The 26,078-nt window shown below is 40.5% G+C and overlaps 1 protein-coding gene across 1 annotated transcript in view; it reads right to left on the minus strand.

Moving 5' to 3' along the window:
- Nucleotides 1–26,078, minus strand: part of LMBRD1 (LMBR1 domain containing 1) — a 227,987-nt gene that overhangs the window by 33,654 nt on the left and 168,255 nt on the right. The window contains exon 14 of the mRNA XM_073675501.1: nt 23,098–23,155. Coding sequence (XP_073531602.1) covers nt 23,098–23,155 — 58 coding nt within the window. The remainder of the gene's footprint in view (nt 1–23,097; nt 23,156–26,078) is intronic.

Below are 26,078 nucleotides of genomic sequence, written 5' to 3' on the forward strand. Positions count from 1 at the left end.
GCTTGCTAAACTTGCCACAAAATGTAGTTTTTATTTTTTTCATTTTTCCTCTCCATTGCAAAGATATTCGCTTATAAAGTTTAGGTTACAATTTATGTTAAATCTAAGGGGGCGTTGCCAGGAATTTCACTCCTGCACGAGGTTGACCATTCATAAGCAAGAAGCAACATACTGGGGGAAAAAAAACCTACACCCCCACAAAATCTTATAGCAGGTTTCCCAATGTGAAACCGAATGACAGTCTGAAAAGTGAATACAAAATGTGGAGAGTCGAGCAAAGATTACAAATACCTCCAGCATGGAAACAGTGGAGTACAGCAGAGCAAAGTGTGATCATCAGTTTTCATCTCACAGTAGTCAGTATGGGGTGGAAGGTGATACACCAGAGCAGACTGCATTGTGAGGACAGCTGCAGCTACAGATGTGTTTGTAATGAGACAAAGCTGAGCTCTGCAGTACTGCCCCTCCCTTTACACTGACTGCTATGAGAGATCTGGAAGTCTTTGTATTCATACATAACTCAGCTCTGATATATCTCTACACAGCAGTGATCAGTGAGGAGAGAAAGGCGTGTTCTTTTCTCCCCTGAATGATTATTCTGCTTATGATTGGTACATACCCCACCAGAGACAAAGCTCTGGTAACACCCAGTTGAACTACAACAAATGATAGCCTAAACTTTACAAACTAATATCTCCGCAACAAAAAGAAGAAACATAACAAAGAAAACCTAAAGTTTTACTCTGCAGCCACTACTCCATGATGGGGTAAGTTTAACATGCTAATTCTAGAGAAAGGACCTCTTTAAGGACAGGACAAGGTCTTTAACCCCTTTCTGATGTGGGACATATTAATAAGTATCTGTGCCCTGGGCCTATTGGGCCAGATAAGTATTAGTACGCCCTGGCGATTGAGCCCGCAGAGGCTGTGCGGCCGCGATCGCCGCTGGGTGTCAGCTGATTGTCACAGCTGACACCAGGTACTATGTGCAAGGAGCGGTGCCGCACAGCTCCCTTCACATTAACCCCCGAAATGCTGCAATCGAAGGGAGCAAGGGGAGGTAAGCGCCGTTACTTACCTCCCCTCTGGCATCCCGCACCGTCTCCGCAGAGTCCCGGTGGTTGTCCTGGTGACTCAATGTTGTCATGACAACATCCTGGTCACCAGACGGCAGGAACTTACTTTGATCATGGGCAGTGCACGATCAAAGTAACTCCTCCCTGTGCAGCGTTGACAGCCTGGATAGCATAGAGATGCTGCTTCATCTCTATGCTATACAGCCGATCAGACTGCAAAAAGTGAAAGTCACATACTGGGACAAAGTGTAAAAAGTAAGAAAAAGTATCAGAAAGTGAAAAAAAAAACCAAATGGTTAAAATATAAAAAATAAATAAAAAAATACTGTACCCATAAATAATTATGAAAAATAAAACAAAAAAAAACAATAAAAGTTCACATATTTGTTATCGCCAGTTCCGGAACTAGTTCCCCTAGTCCAGGGGTTGGGAACCTATGGCTCGCGAGCCAGATGCGGCTCTTTTGAAGGCTGCATCTGGCTCATAGATGAGTGAGCGCTCTACCTGCCACTGACAGCTTAAAATGGCGCCGTCGCTTCTGATCCACACCACAGGAACCAGTCACCGGGGATACAAGGCACCCGCTCTCCTGACAGCTAGAGCGGCGCTTGAGCGAACGGAGCTCAATTGCTGCTACGCTGGAGTGAGTCATCATTAAGAGTAGACCGGAGGCGAGCTCACCAGCAGGTATAGTGAGTTCCCACGCTGTCAGCCATCGTTCTCCTCACTCCAGCGTAGCAGCAACTGAGCTCTGCTCGCTCAAGCGCCGCTCTAGCTGTCAGGAGAGCGGGCGCCTTATAGGGGTGATGGCTTCCTGTGGTGTGGAACTCCACTGGCAAGAATCAGCAGCCGCATCAGTCAGAGTGCCTGAATACAGGTAACGCTCTTACTTCATACCACCAGTCAATTAGGGGGATGCCAGTTACCTATATACACACAGTACTGCGGGGGTACAGTTTTCCCTTCCCCTTAAGAGCAAAGACGCCATCTCTGTTCCCCACATGGAATTAGCCAAGGACACCTCCAGCATATGGAAGTAAACTTCGCTCCTTTTAATCAAGTAGTCAGGTAGCTAATTGCAGAAACCCTTTTATTTAAGAAGATGGCTAAAAGAAAAAAAGATGAGGAGTATCGTACTTTTCAGCAGGAATGGACAGAAGAATTCACCTTAGTGGAGAGAGCAGGTTCATCAGTGTGTCTAATATGCAATGATAAAATGGCATAGATGAAGCGGTCAAATATAAATCGGCACTTCGACACACGTCATACTACATTTGCATTGAAATATCCTGCGGGGGACAGCAGGAAGAAAGCATGTCAAGAGCTACTGTGCAGAGTGCAAGCTAGTCAGCAGCAACTCCGTGTTTGGACCCAACAAAGTGACTGGAATTCGGCTAGCTTTGCTGGTACTTTAGCAATTGTGAGAAACGGAAAGCCATTCACAGATGGAGAGTAAGCCAAAACATTCATGCTTGATGTTGCCAATGAACTTTTTGACGACTTTTCGGATAAAGACAAGATAATCAAATGAATAAAAGACATGCCTCTGTCGGCAAGAACTGTTCACGATCGTACCATCATGATGGCAAATCAAATTGAGGCAACACAAGTGAAAGACATAAATGCAGCACCATTCTTTTCTCTCGCTTTGCACGAGTCAACAGACGTAAGCCATTTATCCCAGTTCAGCGTGATTGCAATGTGTGCTGCCGGTGACACACTTCGTGAGGAAAGTCTTGCTGTTAAGCCTATGAAAGGGACAACAAGAGGGGAGGATTTATTCAAGTCTATCACTGAGCTCGCTAAAGAAAAAAATCTACCAATGGATAAACTTATTTCGGTGTGTACTGATGGTGCTCCGTGCATGGTGGGGAGAAACAGATGATTCGTAGCGCTTCTTCGTGAACATGAAAAGAGACCTATCCTAAGTTTTCACTGCATTCTACATCAGGAGGCGTTTTGTGCTCAGATGTGTGGCGAGCAGCTTGGTGAAGTGATGTCGCTGGTCATTCAGGCGGTCAACTTTATTGTTGCCCGAGCTTTAAATGATCGCCAGTTTAAAACACTGCTGGATGAAGTTGGGAATAATTATCCTGGTCTGCTTCTGCACAGCAATGTGCGTTGGTTGTCAAGAAGGAAGGTGCTCAGCTGTTTCGCGGCTTGTCTGAGCAAAATCCGGAGTTTTCTGGAAATGAAAAACGTCGAGCATCCTGAGTTCACTAACACTGAGTGGCTCCTGAAGTTCTACTATCTCATGGACATGACTGAACATCTGAAATAGCTCAATGTGAAAATGCAAGGCATTGGAAATACAGTCTTATCCCTTCAGCAAGCAGTGTTTACATTTGAAAACAAGCTATAACTCTTCATCGCCGACATTGAAACAGGTAGTTTACTACCCTTTGAAAAACTGGGAAAGTTTAAAGATCCATGCACAGCAAGTGACCCTGCTCAACATCTTGATCTTCAGCAGCTAGCAGGCTTCACATCTAATCTCCTGCAGTCATTCAAAGTGCGCTTTGGAGAATTTTGTGAGCGCTCTAGTCTTTTTAAGTTCATCACCCATCCACACGAGTGTGCAGTGGACAGCGCCAACCTGAGTTACATTCCCGGTGTCTCCGTCAGAGATTTTGAGCTACTAGCTGCTGACCTGAAGGCCTCGGACATGTGGGTGAATAAGTTCAAGTCACTGAATGAAGATTTGGAAAGACTTGCACATTGCACAACAGCAAGCAGAGTTGGCGAGCAAACACAAGTGGCGAGAAATGAAAAAACGTCAACCCACGGACCAGCTGATTGTCAAAACTTGGAACGCACTTCCCATCACATACCACACACTGCAGCGTGTAAGTATTGCTGTACTGACAATGTTTGGCTCTACGTATGCATGCATCTTTCTCACATCTAAAGAACATTAAGACCAACCTACGATCACGTTTAATGGATGGAAGTCTCAACGCCGGCATGAAACTCAACCTCACCACGTATCAACCAGACTACAAAGCCATCAGCAAAACGATACAGCACCAGAAGTCACATTAATGGTAAGAAGTACTTTATTCATCATTGGTTAGCAACAGCATAACAATGTTATTAAAAATAATTCAGAGACTTATTGTACTTTAAAAGTGTTGGTCTTGCATAAAATGCAGACATTTACTTGTATTTAGTTTTAAAAATATTGTCTCACGGAATTACATTTTAAAATATGTAGCGTTCATGGCTCTCTCAGCCAAAAAGGTTCCTGACCCCTGCCCTAGTCCCACTAGTTAACCCCTTTAGTGAACACTGTAAAAAAAATAATAAAAAACAAAGCAAAAAACTATGCTTTATCATCATATCGCCAAACAAAAATTGGAATAAAACGCAATCAAAAAGACGAATGTAAATAAAAAACTCATCTTCTCCCGCAAAATACAAGCCGCCATACAGCTCCATACATTTTTCCATCAGCCGAAAAAGAAAAAAGTTATAGCTCACAGAATAAAGCGATACAAAAAATATATATATTTTTTTCTATAAAATAGTTTTTATTATGTAAAAGCGCCAAAACTTAAAAAAAAACTATACCAATGTGGTACCGGTGTAAATGTACTGACCCGAAGAATAAAGCTGCCTTATCAATTTTACCACACGCAGAACTGCATAAAAAAAAAAACAAAAAAACATTTCCTGAATTGTTGTTTTTTGTTTATTCTGCCTCCCAAAAATCTAAATAGAAAAATCAAAAAATGTCACGTGCCCGAAAATGGTACCAATAAAAACTTCAACTTGTCCCGCAAAAAACAAGCCATCACATGACTCTGTCGGCCGACATATGGAAAAATTATAGCTCTTAAAATATGGCGATGCAAAAATTAATCTTTGCAAAAAAAAAAGGTTTTTTAAGTGTGTGACAGCTGTCAATCATAAAAACCCCATATAAATCTGGTATCGCTGTAATCGCACGGACCCGAAGGATAAAGTAGTCTAATCACTTATACCGCACGAGGAACAGCGTAAAAAATAAACTCTGGGGTTAAGTTGTGCTGGGGTTAGGGTCATGCTGGAGTTAGGGTTTTGCTAGGTTTGGGGTTGTGTTGGGGTTGGGATTTTTTTCAATTGTAAAGAAAAAAAATGATGACGATATGGCGACTAGTGTTGAGCGCAAGTGCTCGCTACTTGAGTTTGCGTTGGGAGCTTGGGTATGCACTAGGTATCGCGGGTGCTCGAGTATGCGCCCCATATGTATCGCGGCTGTTATACAGCCCAAAAAAATCTCGCAGGGATTGCCTGCCAGGCTTGAGCGATCCCCGCATGTATTTTTTTGGGTGTCTAATAACTGTGAAACATGCGGGGCGGGGACTCGAGCATGTCACTCGAGCACCCGCAATACTCGGTGCATACCCGATGCAAACTCAAGTAGCGAGCACTTGCGCTCAAGACTAATGACAACTTATTCAATATGATGACCTAATGTTATCAAATTCTGTGTTGTACCTCTGTGTTCAAAATGTTCACTATACTTCTTGATAAAATCCTTGAGGGGTCTAGTTTCCAAAATGGGGTCACTTGTGGGGGGTTTACACTGTTTAGGCGCATCTGGGGCTCTCCAAATGCGACATGGAGTCTGCTATCGATTCCAGCCAATTTTGCGTTCAAAAAGTAACACAGTGCTTCTTCACTTCTGAACTCTGCCGAGTGCAAAATAGTGCATTTTCTCAACATATGGAGTATCGGCGTACTCAGGAGAAAGTGCATAACAGTTTTTGGGGTTCATTTTCTCCTCTTACCCTGGTGAGAATAAAAATTTGGGGCTAAAAGATAATTTTTGTGGAAAAAGTTGGATTTTTTTTTATTTTCATGGCTCTACGTTATAAACTTCTGTGAAGCACTTGGGGGTTCAGGGTGCTCACCACACATCTAGGAGAAGTTCCTTGAGGGGTCTAGTTTCCAAAATGGTGTCTCTTGTGGGGTTTCCACTGTTTAGGCACATCAGTGGCTCCCCAAACGCGACATGGCATCCGTTAATTATTCAAGCTAATTTTACATTCAAAAAGTCAAATGGCGCTCCTTCCCTTCTGAACTCTGTCGTATGCCCAAACAGTGGTTTTCCCCCACATATGGGATATTGGCGTACTCGAGAGAAATTGAACAACAAATTTTGGGGAGTTATTACCTCATAAAGCGACAGTGGTCAGAATTGTAAAAATTGGGCTGGTTATTAACGTGTAAACCACCTTCAGAGGTAAAGGGGTTAAAGTAATTATACTGTTTCTATACTGCCAGCACAAAAATTAAATGGCCCTCATGTTATATAGTTATAAAGACTATAGAAAGTAAAAAGCCATCATGCTATTTAGGTTACTAGGATTATTTCTAAATTAATCAGTTATGTTACAGGAAAAGAAGCCCCCCCCACCCCCCCAATACACCATAGAAGGTTTTCAGTCTAACAATGGTTCGGCCAATCAATCATCCGGCAGCTATCTCGGCAGTCTCTTCCATCGACAGGAGCACAGGCATTGCAAGACATTTCTGGTGGAAGCTTAGAACAAGAGGGAACAAAATGGTCAGGAGTCCAAAATCAGTCATGCCTGATCCTTAATGCTCCGGACAATCCTCCGTCCGGGGCCCCAACATACATTGGACTGTCTGCTCAACTCGTTGATATTGGTAGGTTTGGTCAACTTTAATCTAATGTGTATGGGGGGGAGGGAGAAGGCTTAAGAAAAATAAAGGGGCAATCTGAAACATGAATATAGTCTTTTTTAACAAACATTTAAGGAGGTTCTCCACTACTTTAACAATGATGACCTATCCTTAGGCTAGGTCATGAAAGTCTGATAGGTGGGGGTGAAACACTCAGTGCCCCCGACAATCAGTTGTTCCCGGTGACGGCAGCAGCCGGAACTCTATAGTGAGTGCACAGCTTCACCAACTCTATAGTGACTGCGGCCGGGTAATGAACATCCGTCCCCTATTCAAATAAATAGGGGGCGGATGTGCAGTACCCGGCCACTATTTCATTGACGGAGTTGCGCTGTACAGGTTTGTAATTGAGCAGTTCTGGCCGCCGCCAAGTGTCACACCCCTACCGATCAAACATGCATGACCTATCCTTAGGATAGGCCATCAATGTTAAAGTATTTGACAACTTGTTTAATCAATTACCAGATTCTTAAGGAAAACTAACAATTACCACCACAGATGTGAGTTACAATTTTCTTATTCTTTTCCATCAGAATTAATTTAGGAGATCACATTAAGGTTTACCCAGAGCAATTTACTTGAAGCAATAACTTACTTTTTCCCCTTTTTACCTGCTGCATATTTTGCAATAAAGAGTCTTAATATACAAGGTAAAGAATACCCAGCACCTATTTTCAAGTAAAAGGTTATTAACTCATCTTGACTCATTTGTAAAAAGAAAATTACACTTGTATACAACACAAAGGGTATTACATTATTAACAAGCAATTCTTTGTGATTAATGTTACATATAAAAGCAATTAAAACTGTACAGTTCTGTTTAACTCTGTGCAAAATCAGAACTAGCTCATTAATAACGAAAAGTTAGGTTCAGGTAAAGTAAAATACAACAAATGCTTGTTTTCCATCTATCTACACCCTTCTCTGGCTCTATGAAGCCAGAGCTGTCAGTCAAATAAGGAAACTGAGGGAAAACAAGCAGATGGGAAGGTGCATTTAAATGGACTGTCAGCACAAGATGACTGTTCAAGCTAAGTCCTACCAATCGGTACTTCATGGCGGGGCCAATCATTTAAATGCACCTTCCCATCTGCTTGTTTTCCCTCTATCTCCAATGCCCTCTTTGATCGACAGCTCTGGCTTCATAGAGCCAGAGAAGGGTGGAGATAGATGGAAAACAAGCAGGTGAAAAGGTGTATTTAAATGATGGGCTCCACCATGAGCACCAAGCAGCTATACTTGATTTCAACAGTCATTCTGTGCTGAGAGTTCTTTAAGCCTCTGGCTGCAATGGCAACACATCTACGCCCCACGATCAATGGAGTGACAAGGAAAGCCACATGTTTAACCACAAAGTTCACTTATCGCATTGGACTCCAGCCTCCAAGGGTTTAAACTTCCAGGCTCAGAGTTACCTTCAATTAAAGCCATTTCACCAGAAGTATGTCGGTCTTTCCTCAAAAGGCCCCCAAGTTGATTGAGTGGACACAGTTTTTATTTGAAGAATTTTGTATCTGTGTGCAATTAGTTCTCCTACAAATCAATGTGCTTTATGTACGGCATAAGTCCTTCAAAGTGAGAAACTTTCTGCAGCTATTGTTTACTAGGGTTCTAAAGAAAAGGAAAACCTCCCCACCCCCGCCAACATAAACTTTGACTTATATAAAAGGTTTTGATATATATGAACAAACCATTTAAGGCTGGGGCTACAGGGCAACTTTGTCCATGACATAGTCATCTTTGGCTATGTGACCTACGTACCACTGCTATATTACAGCGTAATGCAGGTGATAGGGGGTCACATTGCGGACCCTGGAAACTAATACAAGCCAGTCGCAAGAAATCCCACTGGATCCTACTTTTTGTGACTAGTTTGTTGCGATACCCTAATGGTAGAAATCTCCCCAGCATTACGCTGAAATGTAGATGAATGACGTCACACTGAAACCTCCAGGATTTCTTGACAAGAAAGTCACAAAGTATGGCCTAGTAGAATTTTTTTGCAATTTACCAATTTACTTGTTGCAGTACCACAGAGGTTGCAATGTGACCCTGTTGCACCTGTATTATGTTATGATATAGAAATGGCACATAGCAAATTTTGGCCGCACGATTTGCATTGCAGCCAGAGTTGCCATGTAGCCTCAGTCTAACTTATTTTGTGCAACTTAAGGGACTATGATTGTACAAACTTAAATAGACATAAAATAATAATTTTACTAACTATTTTGAACTAAAAACAATATGAAATTTAAAACCTTAAGGGATTTTGTGACAGACTCCCCTGGTTATAGCTAAAACAACTTTTACTATTTCAGGAAAGCTTTAACACGACTTAGGAGGGCATCTATGGAAATTTTTGCACATTATTCCAGAACTGTCAATCTTCATTCTAGTGCCAAAAGGTGCTCGATGGGGTTGAAGTTAGGGCTCTGAGACAGTCAGGTTCTTTCATAAAGGCATGGTTGATTGAGTTGGGCATGAACATTGCTTTACACACTGGTACAGTCTCATCCTTAAACAATTCCTTCAAAGTTAAAATGTCTTGGAATGTGTGAATTGAATCAGTCAGTAAGCTGGACCCCACCTAAACCATTTATATGTTCATATAGCTCAGTGAAAGTTGAACTTGTGGTACCTTTATATGGTCATTCCATTGCCTGAATCATGGTTTTTGCAATATGCAAACATTCACAGGGCTACATATGTATATAGTTGGTTTAGGGGTAGAGGATGAGGTCTATTTTAATGACAGACTACCTTTAAACATTCAGATTTCCCTTCACTGGAAACATTCTACACCAACTTCTATAAAATACCCCGATAGCTTCATGCCTCCCTCATCAAATGCTACAAATGCCTCAATACAGTCAGGCAGACAACATTCTGTATTTGCAAACCCAGACTCGTCCATCAGACTGCCAGATAGAGAATCATAATTATTCACTGAACAGAACATTGCTTTGGAGTCAGTATGGTGGCAGCATGCTTTACACCACTCCATCAGAAGCTTGGCATTGTGCTTGGTGATGTAAGGTTTGTATGAAGCTTCTCCATGTTCTATGGCATTGGAGGTTTGCCACAGTTATTAAATCAGTAGAGTATCTGTGACTTCTCAGTGCAATGCCCTATTCTAGTAACAAATGTTTGTAAAGGCAGACTGAAAGGTAAGATGAGCCTATGAATAAGTATGAGGCGTGGTTTTCATGTGCATTGAATGGAATATTATATATATATATATATATATATATATATATATATATATATATATATATATATATATATATATATATATATATATATATATACACATACACACACACACACACACACACACACACACATACCATACATACATATACAGTGCTGGCCAAAAGTATTGGCACCCCTGCAATTCTGTCAGATAATACTCAGTTTCTTCCTGAAAATGATAGCAATCACAAATTCTTTGGTCTTATTATCTTCATTTAATTTGCTTGCAAGGAAAAAACACAAAAGAGAATGAAGCAAAAATCAAATGATTGATCATTTCCCACAAAACTCCAAAAATGGGCCACACAAAAGTATTGACACCCTCAGCCTAATACTTGGTTGCACAACCTTTAGCCAAAATAACTGCGAACAACCGCTTCCGGTAACCATCAATGAGTTTCTTACAATGCTCTGCTGGAATTGTAGACCATTCTTCTTTGGCAAACTGCTCCAGGTCCCTGATATTTGAAGGGTGCCTTCTCCAAACTGCCATTTTGAGATCTCTCCACAGGTGTTCTATGGGATTCAGGTCTGGACTCATTGCTGGCCACCTTAGAAGTCTCCAGTGCTTTCTCTCAAACCATTTTATAGTGCTTTTGGAAGTGTGTTTTGGGTCATTGTCCTGCTGGAAGACCCATGACCTCTGAGGGAGACCCAGCTTTCTCACACTGGGCCCTACATTATGCTGCAAAATTTGTTGGTATTCTTCAGACTTCATAATGCCATGCACACGATCAAGCAGTCCAGTGCCAGAGGCAGCAAAGCAACCCTAAAACATCAGGGAACCTCCGCCATGTTTGACTGTAGGGACCGTGTTCTTTTCTTTGAATGCATCTTTTTTTTTCCTGTACACTCTATGTTGATGCTTTTTCCCAAAAAGCTCTACTTTTGTCTCATCTGACCAGAGAACATTCTTCCAAAAAGTTTTAGGCTTTCTCAGGTAAGTTTTGGCAAACTCCAGCCTGGCTTTTTTATGTCTCGGGGTAAGAAGTGGGGTCTTCCTGGGTATCCTACCATACAGTCCCTTTTCATTCAGACGCCGACGGATAGTACGGGTTGACACTGTTGTACCCTCGGACTGCAGGGCAGCTTGAACTTGTTTGGATGTAAGTCGAGGTTCTTTATCCACCATCCGCACAATCTTGCGTTGAAATCTCTCGTCAATTTTTCTTTTCCATCCACATCTAGGGAGGTTAGCCAAAGTGCCATGGGCTTTAAACTTCTTGATGACCCTGCGCACGGAAGACACAGGAACATTCAGGTCTTTGGAGATGGACTTGTAGCCTTGAGATTGCTCATGCTTCCTCACAATTTGGTCTTTCAAGTCCTCAGACAGTTCTTTGGTCTTCTTTCTTTTCTCCATGCTCAATGTGGTACACACAAGGACACAGGACAGAGGTTGAGTCAACTTTAATCCATGTTAACTGGCTGCAAGTGTGATTTAGTTATTGCCAACACCTGTTAGGTGCCACAGCTAAGTTACAGGTGCTGTTAATTACATGAATTAGAGAAGCATCACATGATTTTTCAAACATTGCCAATACTTTTGTCCACCCCCTTTTTTAGGTTTGGTGTGGAATTATATCCAATTTGGCTTTAGGACAATTCTTTTTGTGTTTTTTCATTGAAGACAAATTAAATGAAGATAATAATACCAAAGAATTTGTGATTGCAATCATTTTCAGGAAGAAACTGAGTATTATCTGACAGAATTGCAGGGGTGCCAATACTTTAGGCCACCACTGTATACACACACATATACATGTAGTATATATACATATATAAAAAAAATGAAAGTCTGGATGTGCAGTGTATTTTTGGATCTTGAATGAAAGGCAAGGTGCTTAACTTTATACATCTGTGACAATGAAAAATCTAAATGATCAAGAGGTTGTCCCAAGATTTTTGTCCATATACTGTAAACGTAATAAGGCATTTTCAAGCGATTAAAATAGAAATGTGGAAGAGCCCCAATAGTGGATCCTTAAATTCTTTAACAATGGCAAAAGTATTAGAGTCTAGAAAAAATCCATACCTATATGCCTCTGATTTTAATCTTTGATTTTGATGGCCTCCACATCTTTATATTTTGATCCATCTAATGATCCCTTGGTTGTGCTGGTAGTAGGCTACATTTATCTATTTATTTTTTCTAGTTTTTGCATATATTCTAGTGCCACTTTTCTCATTTGTGCAAGGGCAACTGTATTTCTATTTGTTCTAGCATTTTATTATTGTTACTCATCAAGTTTATGGTCTGTATATTGTGTCTATTTAATTTAGGTGTTTAGTGTTTTGTCGCTCTGTATTTTTTGCCACACACCAGCACTGCATTACAGTCAGACAAGTTTATTGGCAACCTTTCTGTTAAATTTAGAATTTAGGGTGGACTTAAGCTTTTTCAAACGCCTTTTGTCCATTTCAAATGTATAGCTTTTACTTGTTTTATGTGCATGTCCTCTGGTTAAGTGTTAATAAATATTTATTCATCTAATATTTGATGGTGATCCCGTTTCTTGCATACAGGTTATTCCTCTTTCTTTATTAATGAAATACACATTAAGCTTACTTCCGTTCAAAATCAAAAGATGTCCAACGGTGCCATCAACTCAGAACTGTTGATAACCAGTGAGACACCACTACATCCCTCTATTGTTCAGAGAAGACTGGCCTGAAGTGGTCTTCATGGAAGAATTGCAGCCATGAAGATAAACGTTTGACATAAAGGCCAAGTGACTCAACAATGCACAAAAACCTAGGAACTGGGAAGCAGAAACATGTCAGGTGCTCTGGACTGAGGTGTCCATATTTGAAATATTGTAACAGAAGGCAGTTTATTCACTTTAGGGCTAGAAAACGAAACAATAATGTGTCTGCAGGTAACAGTGAAGCATGGGGGAGGTTCAGTATTTCAGTAAATAGAGTTGGTTATTTGGTCAGGATTAATGGTGTCCTCAATGCTGAGCAATACAGGCAGATACTTGCAGCAGGTAAACGACACCAAACATACAACCAATGTCATTAAAACCATCTTCAGAGAAAATAAAGGCGTAGTGGAAGAAATTAGGAGTCCCCTATAAAGCCTTGATCTCAACATCATCTAGTCCAGTGATTCGAAACTCTTCATTGCCCTCAACAGATAATGTTTTTAGGACTTCCTTAGTATTATATAGGTGAGAGAACCTGTCATAATTCCTGATCCCTTGATTATTCCATCACCGCTGCAAAACTAAGGAAATCCTGAAAACATGATCTTTTGGGGCCGCGTGGACTGGAGTTTGGAAAACACTGGTCTAGTTTGTCTGGAAAAGATATGTATGTAGAGATAGAAGTACAAAACATCTATAGTTCGTTCTCCCACACGTTTGGAAAAACCTTCCTGTAGAGTTCTGTAGTGCCGGCATTTCTGCACTTTGTCTCCCTCCCCCGGCAGAGACGCCGACTCACTGCCGCAGGCCCACACTTCCTCCTCTCTTGCTGCTGCTGTCCGGGGTCTGCGCACAGGTCGCAGATCCCCGGGCACTATGCTTAGCTCGCGCGTGGACCCGTCGTCTTAAAGGGACAGCGCACGCCGTCCTTAAGTGTCCTCAGCCAATGGCTGGGAGACACTTATTAATTAATTTCATTATTTAATTATTTAAGGCACCTCCACCTTATGGGTGGGGCCTGTGCAAAGTTGTTAGTTTGTTCCTTTAACATGCTTGCTAGTTCTCAGGTCCCGGTATATCTGCCTGTATATGCTTGCCTGACGTGCCCACCTGTGTTATAGTCTTGTCTTTCAGTCTACTTGCCTACATGTTCATCAGCAGTGTCCGCCAGTACCTGCTCGCTTGCACCTGCCTGCCTATCAGCCGCGTCCGCCTGTCTGTACTTCCGCTGTGCCCGTTTGCACCTGCCTGTCTGTCTCAGTCATGCCAGCAATCACACCAGCCGTGCCAGCCAGTACTTGCCAAGTCTACTATTCCTGGCAGTTCTTGCCTCCTGTTCATTGGGGGTCAGCTGCCATCCACCCGAGGTCAGTCCTGGAGTAGCACCTGGTTCCACCCCCCTGGTCTCTCCTCGTATCGCGGTATAGTCAGCCGCCATGCATCCGAGGTTGGACTTGTTGAGACACATACTCACGCCCTCCAGGCTCTCCTTGGATCACAGCACAGTGGTTCCACCTCCCAGTCCGTTACAAGTTCTAAGTGTACTTAGAACAACTGATGCTGTTTTGAAGGTAAGGCATGGTCACCAAATATTTATTGGATTTAAATTATATTCTTTTGTTCATTCACTTTGCATTTTGTTAATTGATTATAATTTATTAACACTTCTATTTGTGAAAGCATTCTTAAATTTGCAGCATTTTTTTTCCACACCTGCCTTAAACTTTTGTACTGTAGAAGTGTTTTTTTGGTTTTTAATCTCTGGAGAAAAAAAGGGGGTGATAAAAACAGCCTTTACTAATCTCACATAATACAGATAAATTAAAATGATAAATGGCTGTCTGTCTACATACAACTGGCAGTCATTAAAAGTGTAAACTTTTGTAAGATTTTGTAAAAACTATTAAGCCACTACTGTGCAAAACTGCAGAAAAACCTTCCATGCATTGCATCTCTCCTTTAGCAATTTCCACGGCTTTAACTTAAATTTCATTTAGTAGATGCTCAAAATTACTGAACCAAAACACATTATGCTTAGCATTATTGATTACAATACTAATTTTGTTAAGTAATTTGAGCTTACAAGACATAGATCAAGTTTAGCTCTTAGGAAAAGTGCTGAACTAAGATAAACATCAATTAGTCACAGTATAATACATTGTTATATTTACAAGAACACTGCATACTGTAAAATGCTGTGTGTACTTCATATAAATTGTAGCCCGAGCTTAGAAAAAATAAAAAAAATAAGAGGCTAATTTGTACAGTCAGCAATTTATTCTTTACAACTGTATGTAGTTTATTATTTATTATATAGCAGAAAGTGAAAGGCCATGTCAATACGATTTATTAGTTTTATACATGCTTATGACAGAAGCATGGAAATGTATTGTTTAAAAATCGGTTGTGCACAAATTAGAGTCCGTGATTCCGGTTTCCATGCTAGGGTAGCATAACTAGAATGCAGCCTATGAAATCGGAAAGAATAGTATCTCATCAAAGAGTAGTACTCTGGGTATGTTACACAGAAGGATCATTATTTATACATCAAAAGTGTATTTCTGTAAAGGTTAGATTCACACCACTTCTGCTCGACGTAAACGCAATGCACTTAACGCTTTGGCTTATATATTATTCATATTGGAGGATGGATATTGTCTGGACAATAAAAACTTATTGTAACCTCAAGTGGTCGAACTTGTCTACTGGAGATTTGTATTTCTACATTCTAAAGAGTTTATATAGCATACAGGAAATCCAGAATCCTATTAATCTAAAGGTCACAATGGCATAATGAGGTGCTGGAAGAGTAAAACTATGGTCAGGGGAATTATGGGAGGCATTATGGCTGCATCAACCGAGAAGACAGAGCCCTGAAAAGGTCCTTCTCGCCCACAAAAAAGGAAACTGAAAATGGCACATGACAGCCAAGTGTGAAGACGGTTACAGATTTTATACTAGCGTTGAGGAGCCTCAAGTTACATCTCTGAGTGCAATGAAAATGATAGAGAGGAAGAGAGGAGTTCAAGAGAACGCGGATGCCAGAAATGAAAGTGAAGCGGTTGTCCTTCCTTACTTATGGATGCACAGCTTTTTGATGCTAGAATAGAACAGTATTAAAGTGTTTGTCTGGTGAAAATGAGTCATCACCAATCCTCAGCAGTCAGACATCCACTGATAAATAGGCTATCACCTATCCAGCGGATGGGGCGGATACATTGAAGTCACCACCACGTGCCAGTCAATGCACTGGTTGCCCATCCATTAAAGAATCCAATATAAACTCATCACTCTCACCCACAAAGTTCTCCACTGTTCTGCACCACCCAACATATCTCCCCTTATTTCTGCCTACCACCCTAGCCTTCCTCTGATCAGCTAATGACTTAAGACTAACCTCCTCTATAATCCGAACCTCCCACTCCAGTCTCCAGGACTTCTCTCATGCCGTATCAGTTTTCTCGAACGCACTACCCCAAACAATCCGGATAATTTGCAGTATTCACAGTTTCAAGCAAACCCTAAAAACACATTTCATTAGCCTATTACATCACCTCAACAATCTAACAATCCCCATGCTCGCTCTTTCACGCACTCAGTAGCACTTTGTACCTGTACTTAGACAGATACTGGCTGGTGACTGATTCATGCAGTGTTATTTGAATGCCCCTATTTATTACACTGATGGCTAGACCTTACATGACAAGCACTTATTTTTTGTGTTACCCATATCTCCTGATTGACTTGTAAGCAGCATCCTCACTCCTCTTGTGTTGCATTGAACTATGTGTTACTCTAATGTCAACTTTTTTGTTCTAGTACCCTCTGAATTGTAAAGTGCTGCAGAATATGTTGGCGCTGTAGAAATTAAAAATTATAACTTGTTTTAACTGGATAACCCAATTAACACTATAGATATCAATGTGTTCTCCATTTAAAATAAAGTATATCACTCACTATTTTAACAGCATTTATGTACGCAAACATACTTGCCATACTCAGTACTTCAGGTTACATGATTAAGAAAAAATTATTTGAACTATAGCTTTAAAACTTTTTTTTCCACTGTTCCGGAACCACGAGTGCCTGTCCGCACTCCAGCGGTGTCCTGCTGGAACAGCGCCAACACGGGAGGAGAGTATAGTTTTTTTTATTTTATCGGGGCCAAACATTTAGTTCAAGAAGGGGTTGTCCTAGTAGTGGATAATCCCTTAAAAGGAACCATTTTGGAGCAGATAGTTTCATTTTCAAACTCAAAGAGGTATGTGCCTTATATTGTGGCGCATCTTTCAGCTGCCATGTATCACCACAATAAATGTACTACAGTCAAGGAAAAACATTTCTGTAGTCATTTACAATACTTTTGCAGCAAAATTGTGATGCATTTGTCAGTTTTGGCCATGTCCACTCCCAGCTAAGCTTTTCAAAAATCTGTTGGAGCTGGCAGGAACTGGCGCAAAAATTACAAAAAGTTGTAAAGTTTTTGAAAAACTGCAGGATGCACAAATACCTTGTGACATTGCAAACAGTATTACTCCAGAATTATGAATTTGAACTTTTGGATTTTGATTGGAAAACACTTTGTCAATGTTGACCACATGTCACTTATTAATTTTCAGACTGGGAGGACTGGTGAAGGGAGGGGGGATGAAAGACTTAGATTTAGAAATCTTCTTTATTGCAGTTCATGGAGGAAGGGGGTTAGCCCTACCTCCACTATTGCGTAAGCTCACAGGGAAAAATGCTAAGCACCATGCAGAAAGAAGTTCAGAATTAACTCACAAATGCCAATGGCCGCTTCACAGAGTAAGAGGTCTTGAACTTTAGTGCCAGCTATTGGAGGTTGCAATCCTAAAAGTCACTAATCAAGCCTTGCCATATGACTTGGGATAAACTGCAAAACAGAATCTCAATTTGCAGACACGGTGTTTCGGGGTGTTGCCCCTTGTCAGTGCAAAGCATGAGATCTGATTTGGCTGTAAATGATGCTTCTGACTGAGATCCAAGTTTCTCCTTGTGGAGAGTGACATGCATGTGTAAGGAGACTTATAGGACTTTCAATCCCCCTCTGAGAAATTAAACATGTAAATTGCCTTTTCAAAGAGGAAGAGAACTTATCAACCCCTTAACGAGCCATGTCACAGGACACAGGATAAAAGCCAAAGCAGAATCTCAATTTGCAGACACGGTGGAGGGGTCAGGAGACACGGTGAGAAAGCACAGGACAAAGCACTGAGTGCAGGTGCCAGTGACCTGAGGATTTCATTATTTTAGGATTTTATTATTTAAGGTGGGCACAGGAAAAGAATAAAAAGGAGCTTGGTACGGCAAACAGTGCCTAAGCATTATTTTACAGTGAGACAACTTAGGGGTCACAGCCTCTATTAATAATTAGCAGCTTTCAACTCCCTGCCATCAGGGTGGTGCACAAGCTTGCTGTCACACACGTTTCGCCCATGATTAATAATGGTGGCAGTTCTGCATGTACCAGCAGTTGAGCTTCAATCTGCTATGTCTTCTCTAGCCAATGATGAAAAGCTGCTGCTAGAGGTTGTGGTGCTAAAATAGATTTTTGGGGAAGTTGTGAGGGGATTCTAAAAACAATTTGTGAGGCTTTCAAAAAGGAAATTGAATGTATTTGTTTAATTGCCCAGACCTACTTCAAGCAAGTTTAATCAACCAGGCACTCCAACCAATCTTTGGTACCTCTTCCGGTCCTGGTCCAGTCAGCTTCACTTCTGGCCCAGTGGGTGACAGCACAGTATTTCTGGGAATATGACAGCTCATTTCAATAGCCAAGACATTTCTCTCTGTTTATACATCAGCTGTGACAGAGAAGGGGGCTGGGTTAGCTATTGAAATATGTAAATCAGCCAGTCCCCTTAATTATCACTTCTGATCAACTGCTAGAATTGCAGCGCTGGAATGGGGATTCGTTTCCAGTGGCATTTGTAGCTTGGTTTCTTCTTTTATTGGTATGTCCCTTCATGTGACATTTTAAACTAGATGAGAAAACCCCTTCAATTATCCTCTTGGGCTTTTTTATAATTGTGAAGTATTATAGACAATCGTGGCAGTAAAAGTTCAAGATAGCCATATTGTATTTTGTGGAGCTTATGCAAATATTTTTTTTATATGGCATCTTATGATCCATGAAAAACAACACAAAATTAGTCTATTTATGCATATGTAACGCTAGGTAACAATATGCTTAAATGATCTTTCATAGAATCAAATGGAAAACAAAATTGCGCCTATGCAATCACCTGGAATTACAAATTTGGCAATCAAGTCACATTGCAATATTATCCCTGCAAATCACAGTGGGCATCCTAATAGACTGATTAGTATTTGCGGAGACACAACAAACAGTGTAACATAATGAATTTCAAGCACACTTTCCTTATCAAATACATTTCATTTTGAGTCTTGAGTTTCAGAAGGCGATTCTGAACAGTTCATTAATGTTGTTAAAAGAAAAAAAAAAGTTTCTTTACTGTTGAATGACAAGCTCTTTTTCTCCAGCATAAGCTTGGAACAATAGCAGAGGCTTGCAACCTGTCCTGCTCAATGTACAATGATGTACAAAGTCGCAAGTTTCTAGCCCAGGGCCATATGCCATATGTTTAATAATAGTTTAAAAAGATTCTTCAAAAATGTATCACTCTTCCAAACAAAGGGCTCATGTAACTGAACAAAAAGAGTATTAGAACTAATATGAAGAGAGCCAAGAAGAAAAAAAAAAAAAAGAAATCCAAACGTAAAGGGATCCTATAACAACTAGTAAAATACAGATCCGGTACTTCGTTTTTTACATAACAATGGTTTATCCAATGTGCATATATAAACTTTCCTAAGTTCTCCCACAGCATAAGTATACACTTTTGTAGGTTAAAACAAACAAAAAAAAACCCCAAAAAACAATATACCAACAAAGTATGTTGGCATCATGAGCAAGAACATGGGAGATGTATTTTTAGACCAGACAACCCCTTTAAAATTCAAGTCTGCAGTCATTCTATGCGATTGCAGACTTGGGAATCCTCATATCGCGCGCACGATATGCATACTCCTGATCACATTACGACTAGATGGGCGAGAGGTCAGAAACAGTCTAGTCGGATTGTGGCTGGGAGTATGCATATCGCTTAATTGCAATCATATTACCACCCGCTTCCAGCCCTGCCAGAGAATCCTCTCAGCGCATAAGGATTCAAAAGTCACAGAGTGACTGCAGACTTATAGTTTTAGACCAGATAACCCCTTTATGCAATGTACAGGAAAGTATCCAGGCAGTAGTAATTGTATTGCTGTATATAAAATAATTGGAATACAACTGGGGATAAGAGACAAAGAAAGTATCTTGGGTGTTCTGGTTACAAGAGAGTTGAAAGGAATCTGTCATCAGGTTTTTACCACCTAATTAGAGAATGGTACAATAAGTAGTCCAAAATGCAAATAGATTAAAAAACCCGACAAATACCCAAGTATGTTGGCATCATGAGCAAGAACATTGGAAATGAATTTTAAAGGAGTTATCCATTCCAAAACAACAAGTCTACAGTCATTCTACGTGACTGCAGACTTGGGAATCCTCGCACTGTGCATTTACTGGTGTCGGCAGCGGTGGTCATATGACCGCAAGTGATATGCATACACCTGGCCATATTCAGACTAGATGAGTGCGAGGTTGGAAACAGTCTAGTTGGAATGAGGCTGGCAGTATGAATATCGCATACTAGTGATCATATGACCACCCGCTCCCAGAGCCGGAGAATCCTCACATTGTGTGAGGATTCACAAGTCACAGAGTGACTGCAGACTTGTTGTTTTAGGCCAGATAACCCCTTTAAGTAATGTACAGTAATGTACCTAGACTGTAGTAATCATATTGCTGTATATAAAATAAATGGACTAAAACTGGGGATAAGAGACAAAAAAAGTATCTTGGGTGTTCTGGTTAGAAGAGAGTTAAAAGGAATCTGTCACCAGGTTTTTACCACCTAATCAGAAACCGAGACCCCGATTCCAGGGATGTCGCTCCAAGGAATTTTTAAAATTTGGTACAGACCAATATGTGCAACCCTAATAGCATGCATCAAACTCACTTTTAGGATTCTGCCGTTTGCACACTCTTGGCGGTCCCCATATAACCGCTTATAGGAACTTTGCATATTGACGGCTTTCTCTTCCTCTTTTCTCAATTGAGAGAAACGGAAGAGAATATGGTCAGTATGTGATCGTAAGTATGCAGCGCTTGTTGATCCATTTAACCCTTTCAGACGCATCAAATGTCAAAGTGAAAAGAAGGTTAATATTCTCACGGATACATCTGCAAGCTATATTTTATACTTCCTCTATATTCACCATGAATTTGTAATCTGCACTGTCAGACCTCAGAGAAATTACCTGCACCTCACTTTCTATAAATTCCTCTTTTTATTGTCTTGGCATTGAGGATTTTGTAATAAAGATCTTAGCAGTGAGCAGATTAATGCACAAACTGTACCTCGGAGAAGGTTAGGGATTTATAACAGGATGAATAGAAATTTTGTTATCAATTAGTACACATTTCAGCACGAGTCAAACGAGGGCAGCCTATAACAATATCACCGTGCCTAAAGGAAGAGAAAAAGTGAACCCATTTAAAGAACACTAGCCGGAATTACAGGACAGAATGTGCTTCAGTCTCCAGTGAATATCTGGGCAAAAAGTCTAAACAATTGAGTACGTTTGTGAAAACTTTCCATATCTTTTACTTTTTAATTTAGATTACTCTACATACAGAATTTTCTAAATTCAAGATGGTGTGAATCGATTCATACGACTCAATCCATCGGCTACAACAGTGATCTATGGCTGCTGCATGGGATCGGGAAGTACCACCTCTTACCTGACGGCACCCGCAGATCTACTTTTTGATTAACAGGCCTTGCATGGCATCACATATGCATGACACCACAATAAAGAAGTCACGCCAGGCTGGCTAATCAAAAGAAGAGCAACAGGTAAGCGGTGGGACTCCCAGCTCCCATGCTCCCGCTATAGACCAGTCGTGACTGATGTAATGGGATGTGCAAATCAATTCGCACCAACTTTAATCTAAATATAAAAGTTAAGTCACTTTAGGAACCCATTGCATATCGGGTAGAATAGAAGACTTCTGCAGGATACACATCAGAAATCTTTAATCATCATCCGAACTAACAAAGTAACACTGACCAAAAATATATAGGCCATGAGTCACAATTTACCAAATATCTAAAGGGAAACTCCACTATCAAGTATGATTGCTACAGAGAATAATGGAGTAATACATCTACCCAAAATCGAGATTAATGAAATGTTTTTAGAAAACCATACATAACAATCATAATGGTATTAATAAAATCGAAGGTGAAGACTCAGATGAAGGTCATACATGGTCAACACACAACTCATAAGGGATAGTAACACAACCCCCTGAGGAAGCCCACACGAAACACGTGCAGATATGTAGTCTGACGAAGGGAGCAATGGGTGAGCCAAAGGGATTTGGTCACTTACAGTCTTCTTTACTTTGGTGGTATTTTTCATCATACAATTCAATGATTACTGCAATCTATGTATTACACATTGTTAGGCTTACCCCCCCTTATGAGTCGTGTCTTGACCATGCATGACCTACATCTGAATCTTCACCTTCAATTTTATTAATACTATTGCGATTGTCTTTATATCTGGTTTTCTAATAAAACTTTATTGTTCACGATTTTTGGTGGATGTACTACTTCAATTTTCTCTGTAGGAATCACATCAGAAATCTTGTTTGCTGCTTATTCAGTGTCTGTTTTGAACTTTCTTTACCGACTGTAACATTGAAAGGTTTCTTCTTCAGGATCTGCCCTGCCACCTGATGTAGGAAAGAACTCACTGCTTTATAGGAGTTCAGCTAAGCTTTTAAGGATGGTCTTGTTGGTTTCCAATGATATCCAGCAAAAAATGTCATTGAAGCCCTAAGAACTGTAACTTAACTTAGAAATATTTAACAATTTATGAAGACTTAAACCATGAAAAAACAAGCTTTATTCAAAATGGTCTACAGAGCCTGCAAAAAAGAAAATGTTGCGAGCTCTCCAAAGCGTATGAATTTGCTAATGCTAGTAGAGAACAAGAAAAGCACATTTTCGAGAAACAGTGCCACATTGCATTTCAGCTCCATTTACGTCAATAAAGTAACGTTGTAATTCCGTACACAACCTATGGACAGATGTGGCGTGGCTTTGAGTAGAAAGAAGCCATGTTTTTCTAGTCTCATACAAATACTTTAGTAAAAATCACATTTATATACAACAACAAAAAAATCATTATGTAGGAGACTTAAACAGTAAAAGTGAAATTTGATAAAAACAGCCATCCAACAAGAATAATAATAGTGTAAAATATCTTACCATCAGGGGCATTTGCATCACAATTTATGGACACCGGGTTAGAAGAGTTTCCATTACCCTAAAACAAAAAAAAACACCTTTACTTGACAGAAATAAAATAAAAATTCCACTATCCAAGCCATTAACCCGTAACGGGCACATCATTTATATGTAGATAGACAGAGGATCCTAAATACACACTAACCAGGCATGTGCCTCAGGTATAAGTTACAAAGATATTTTCAGAACAGAGGAACAATATTTACCTGCTAGATCCTAATAACCTCATTCATATAAAACAGCCTGCAGATGTGTGCTGTCATTTACCCTCATTTACAGACATACGGATGATTTCTTTTATGCAGGCCTCTTGTAAGTAAAAGCTTCGGGCTCTCAGCCTTCCTTGTATTCAGACTAAAAGGACACTTAGAAGTCTAACAAAGGAAGCCTAGAAAGGTTTACCTAAAGAGAATTCACTGAAAACACCATGAAAAAGATATATTAAATATGGGACATTACGTTACGTTATAATCTCTATCAATCGCTCTCATATCTATATATACATACATAATATTATACATATACACACACAGTATATTGCAAAAGTGAGTACACCCCACACATTTTTTGCAAATATTTTATTATATCTTTTCATGGGACAACACTGAAGATATGACACTTTGATACAATGTAAAGTAGTCAGTGTACAGCTTGTATAACAGTGTAAATTTAGTGTGCCCTCTAAATAACTCAAAACACAGCCATTAATGTCTAAACCGCTAGCAACAAAAGTTAGTACACCCCTCATAGATTGTGAGCCCTCGCGGGCAGGGTCCTCTGTCCTCCTGTACCAGTCGCTGACTCGTTTTGTTAAGATTATTGTAATTGTTTTTGCTATGTATACCCCCTTTTTCACATGTAAAGCGCCATGGAATAAATGACGCTATAATAATAATTAATAATAAGTGAAAATGGCCAAATTGTGCCCAATTAGCCATTTTCCCTCAGGGTGTCATGTAACTTATTAGTCTTACAAGGTCTCAGGTGTGAATGGGTAGCAGGTGTGTTAAATTTGGTGTTACCCCTCTCACACTCTCATACTAATCACTGGAAGTTCAACATGGCACCTCATGGCAAAGAACGCTCTTAGGATCTGAAAAAAATAATTTTTGCTTTACATACAGATGATCTTGGCTATTAGAAGATAGTCAACACCCTGAAACCGAGCTGCATCATGGTGGCCAAGACCAAACAGCAGTTTAACACTCAGGTTCCACTCAGAATTGTTCTTGCCATTGTTGAGCAAAAACGTTGAGTGCATGTGGTCAGCCTCATATCCAGAGGTGGTCTTTTCAAAACAGACGTACAAGTGCTGCTAACATTGCTCCAGAGTTCAAAGGGGTGGTGGGTCAGCCTGTCAGTGCTCATAACATATGCCGTGCACTGCATCAAATTGGTTGTCCCTAAAGGAAGCCTCTTCTAAAGATGATGCACAAGAAAGGCCACAAACTGCTGAAGACAAGCAGACTAAGGACATGGATTATTGGAACCATGATCGGTGGTCTGATGAGACAAAGATAAACTTATTTGGTTCAGATGGTGACAAGTGTGTGTGGTGGCATCAAGGTGAGGAGTACAGAGACAAGTGTGTCTTGTCTACAGTCAAGCATGGTGGTGGGAGTATGAAAAAAGAGAAAAAATATCTGCAACTATAAAAAGAAACCTGAAGGTCTGAACTGAAACATAAGTTGATGGGCATGCAAAATGTAAATGCATGTTCACACAAGGCCATTAAACAGAGAGAAAACAAGAACAAGAAAAATACCCAAACAACTGAAAGTAGATGTGTAAATCGCACAGTGCAAAAATAATAACAAATAATAAAGGGTATTTAGTTAACATAATTTTGATCAAAATAATGTGAAAGCCATCCCGCCACTTCACGGCAACCCTTATGGGACAGTCCTAACTCTAACCATGATCGGTGGTCTGATGAGACAAAGAAACTTATTTGGTTCAGATGGTGACAAGTGTATGGTGGCATCAAGGTGAGGAGTACAGAGACAAGTGTGTCTTGTCTACAGTCAAGCATGGTGGTGGAAGTATGAAAAAAGAGAAAAAATATCTGCAACTATAAAAATAAGTAAAATTAAAAGATTACATTTATTATAGTATACGAAAATACAAAAGGGAGATTAAAAATACATACAAAAGACGGATTTTGGTAAGAACTTACCTGTAAAATCCTTTTCAGCGAAGGAAGGAAGGGAGACACAGATTCTCTACTTCGTGGGTAGGCGGAGCCCCATAGGATAGTCACCTCAGATTGGAAAATGACGACCGGCCCCTCCAGTATATAGGCTCCTCCTACTCCCATGTTCATCAGTCCGTACACAAGCTAAGGAAGAGCAGACCAACCAGCAGAACAACATATCCCCTTCTGAAATTTCAGAAATGAGAGAAAACAGGTTATGTAATAGAAACACACAGTCTTAGGCATACCCCATTGGACCTGACAACTGTGTAGAGCTGGCGAAACTGGAAGGAGAGCCGTAGAGCGCTAAACCCAGTCCAGAAGATCGACATCAGAAAGGAGACGCGCTGCATCTAGAAACACAACAACACACTTCTGCCCTGGGAGGGTGCTGTGTCTCCCTTCCTTCCTTCGCTGAAAAGGATTTTACAGGTAAGTTCTTACCAAAATCCGTCTTTCAGCAGCAGAAGGGAAGGAAGGGAGACACAGATTCTCTACTTCGTGGGACGTCCTAAAGCAGTACCTACTTAAGGGTGGGAAATAGAGGCAGAAGCTTCCATACCCCAAAACTTAGGCAAGAGCGCAAACCGCGCTAAATAATGGAAAACTAAATAAAGGGATAACTTAAATTACCGCCGCCTGCAGGACCCTGCGTCCCAGGGCCGCATCGGCTGAAGCACTTACGTCCACCTTATAAAACTTAGTAAAGGTGTGAACGGAGAGCCAGGTGGCCGCCCGGCAGAGCTGC

The sequence above is a fragment of the Phyllobates terribilis genome, unplaced genomic scaffold (assembly GCF_046119375.1).
Source record: "Phyllobates terribilis strain yellow unplaced genomic scaffold, ASM4611937v1 Scaffold_3__8_contigs__length_932513732, whole genome shotgun sequence".
In the NCBI taxonomy this organism is placed as follows: domain Eukaryota; kingdom Metazoa; phylum Chordata; class Amphibia; order Anura; family Dendrobatidae; genus Phyllobates; species Phyllobates terribilis.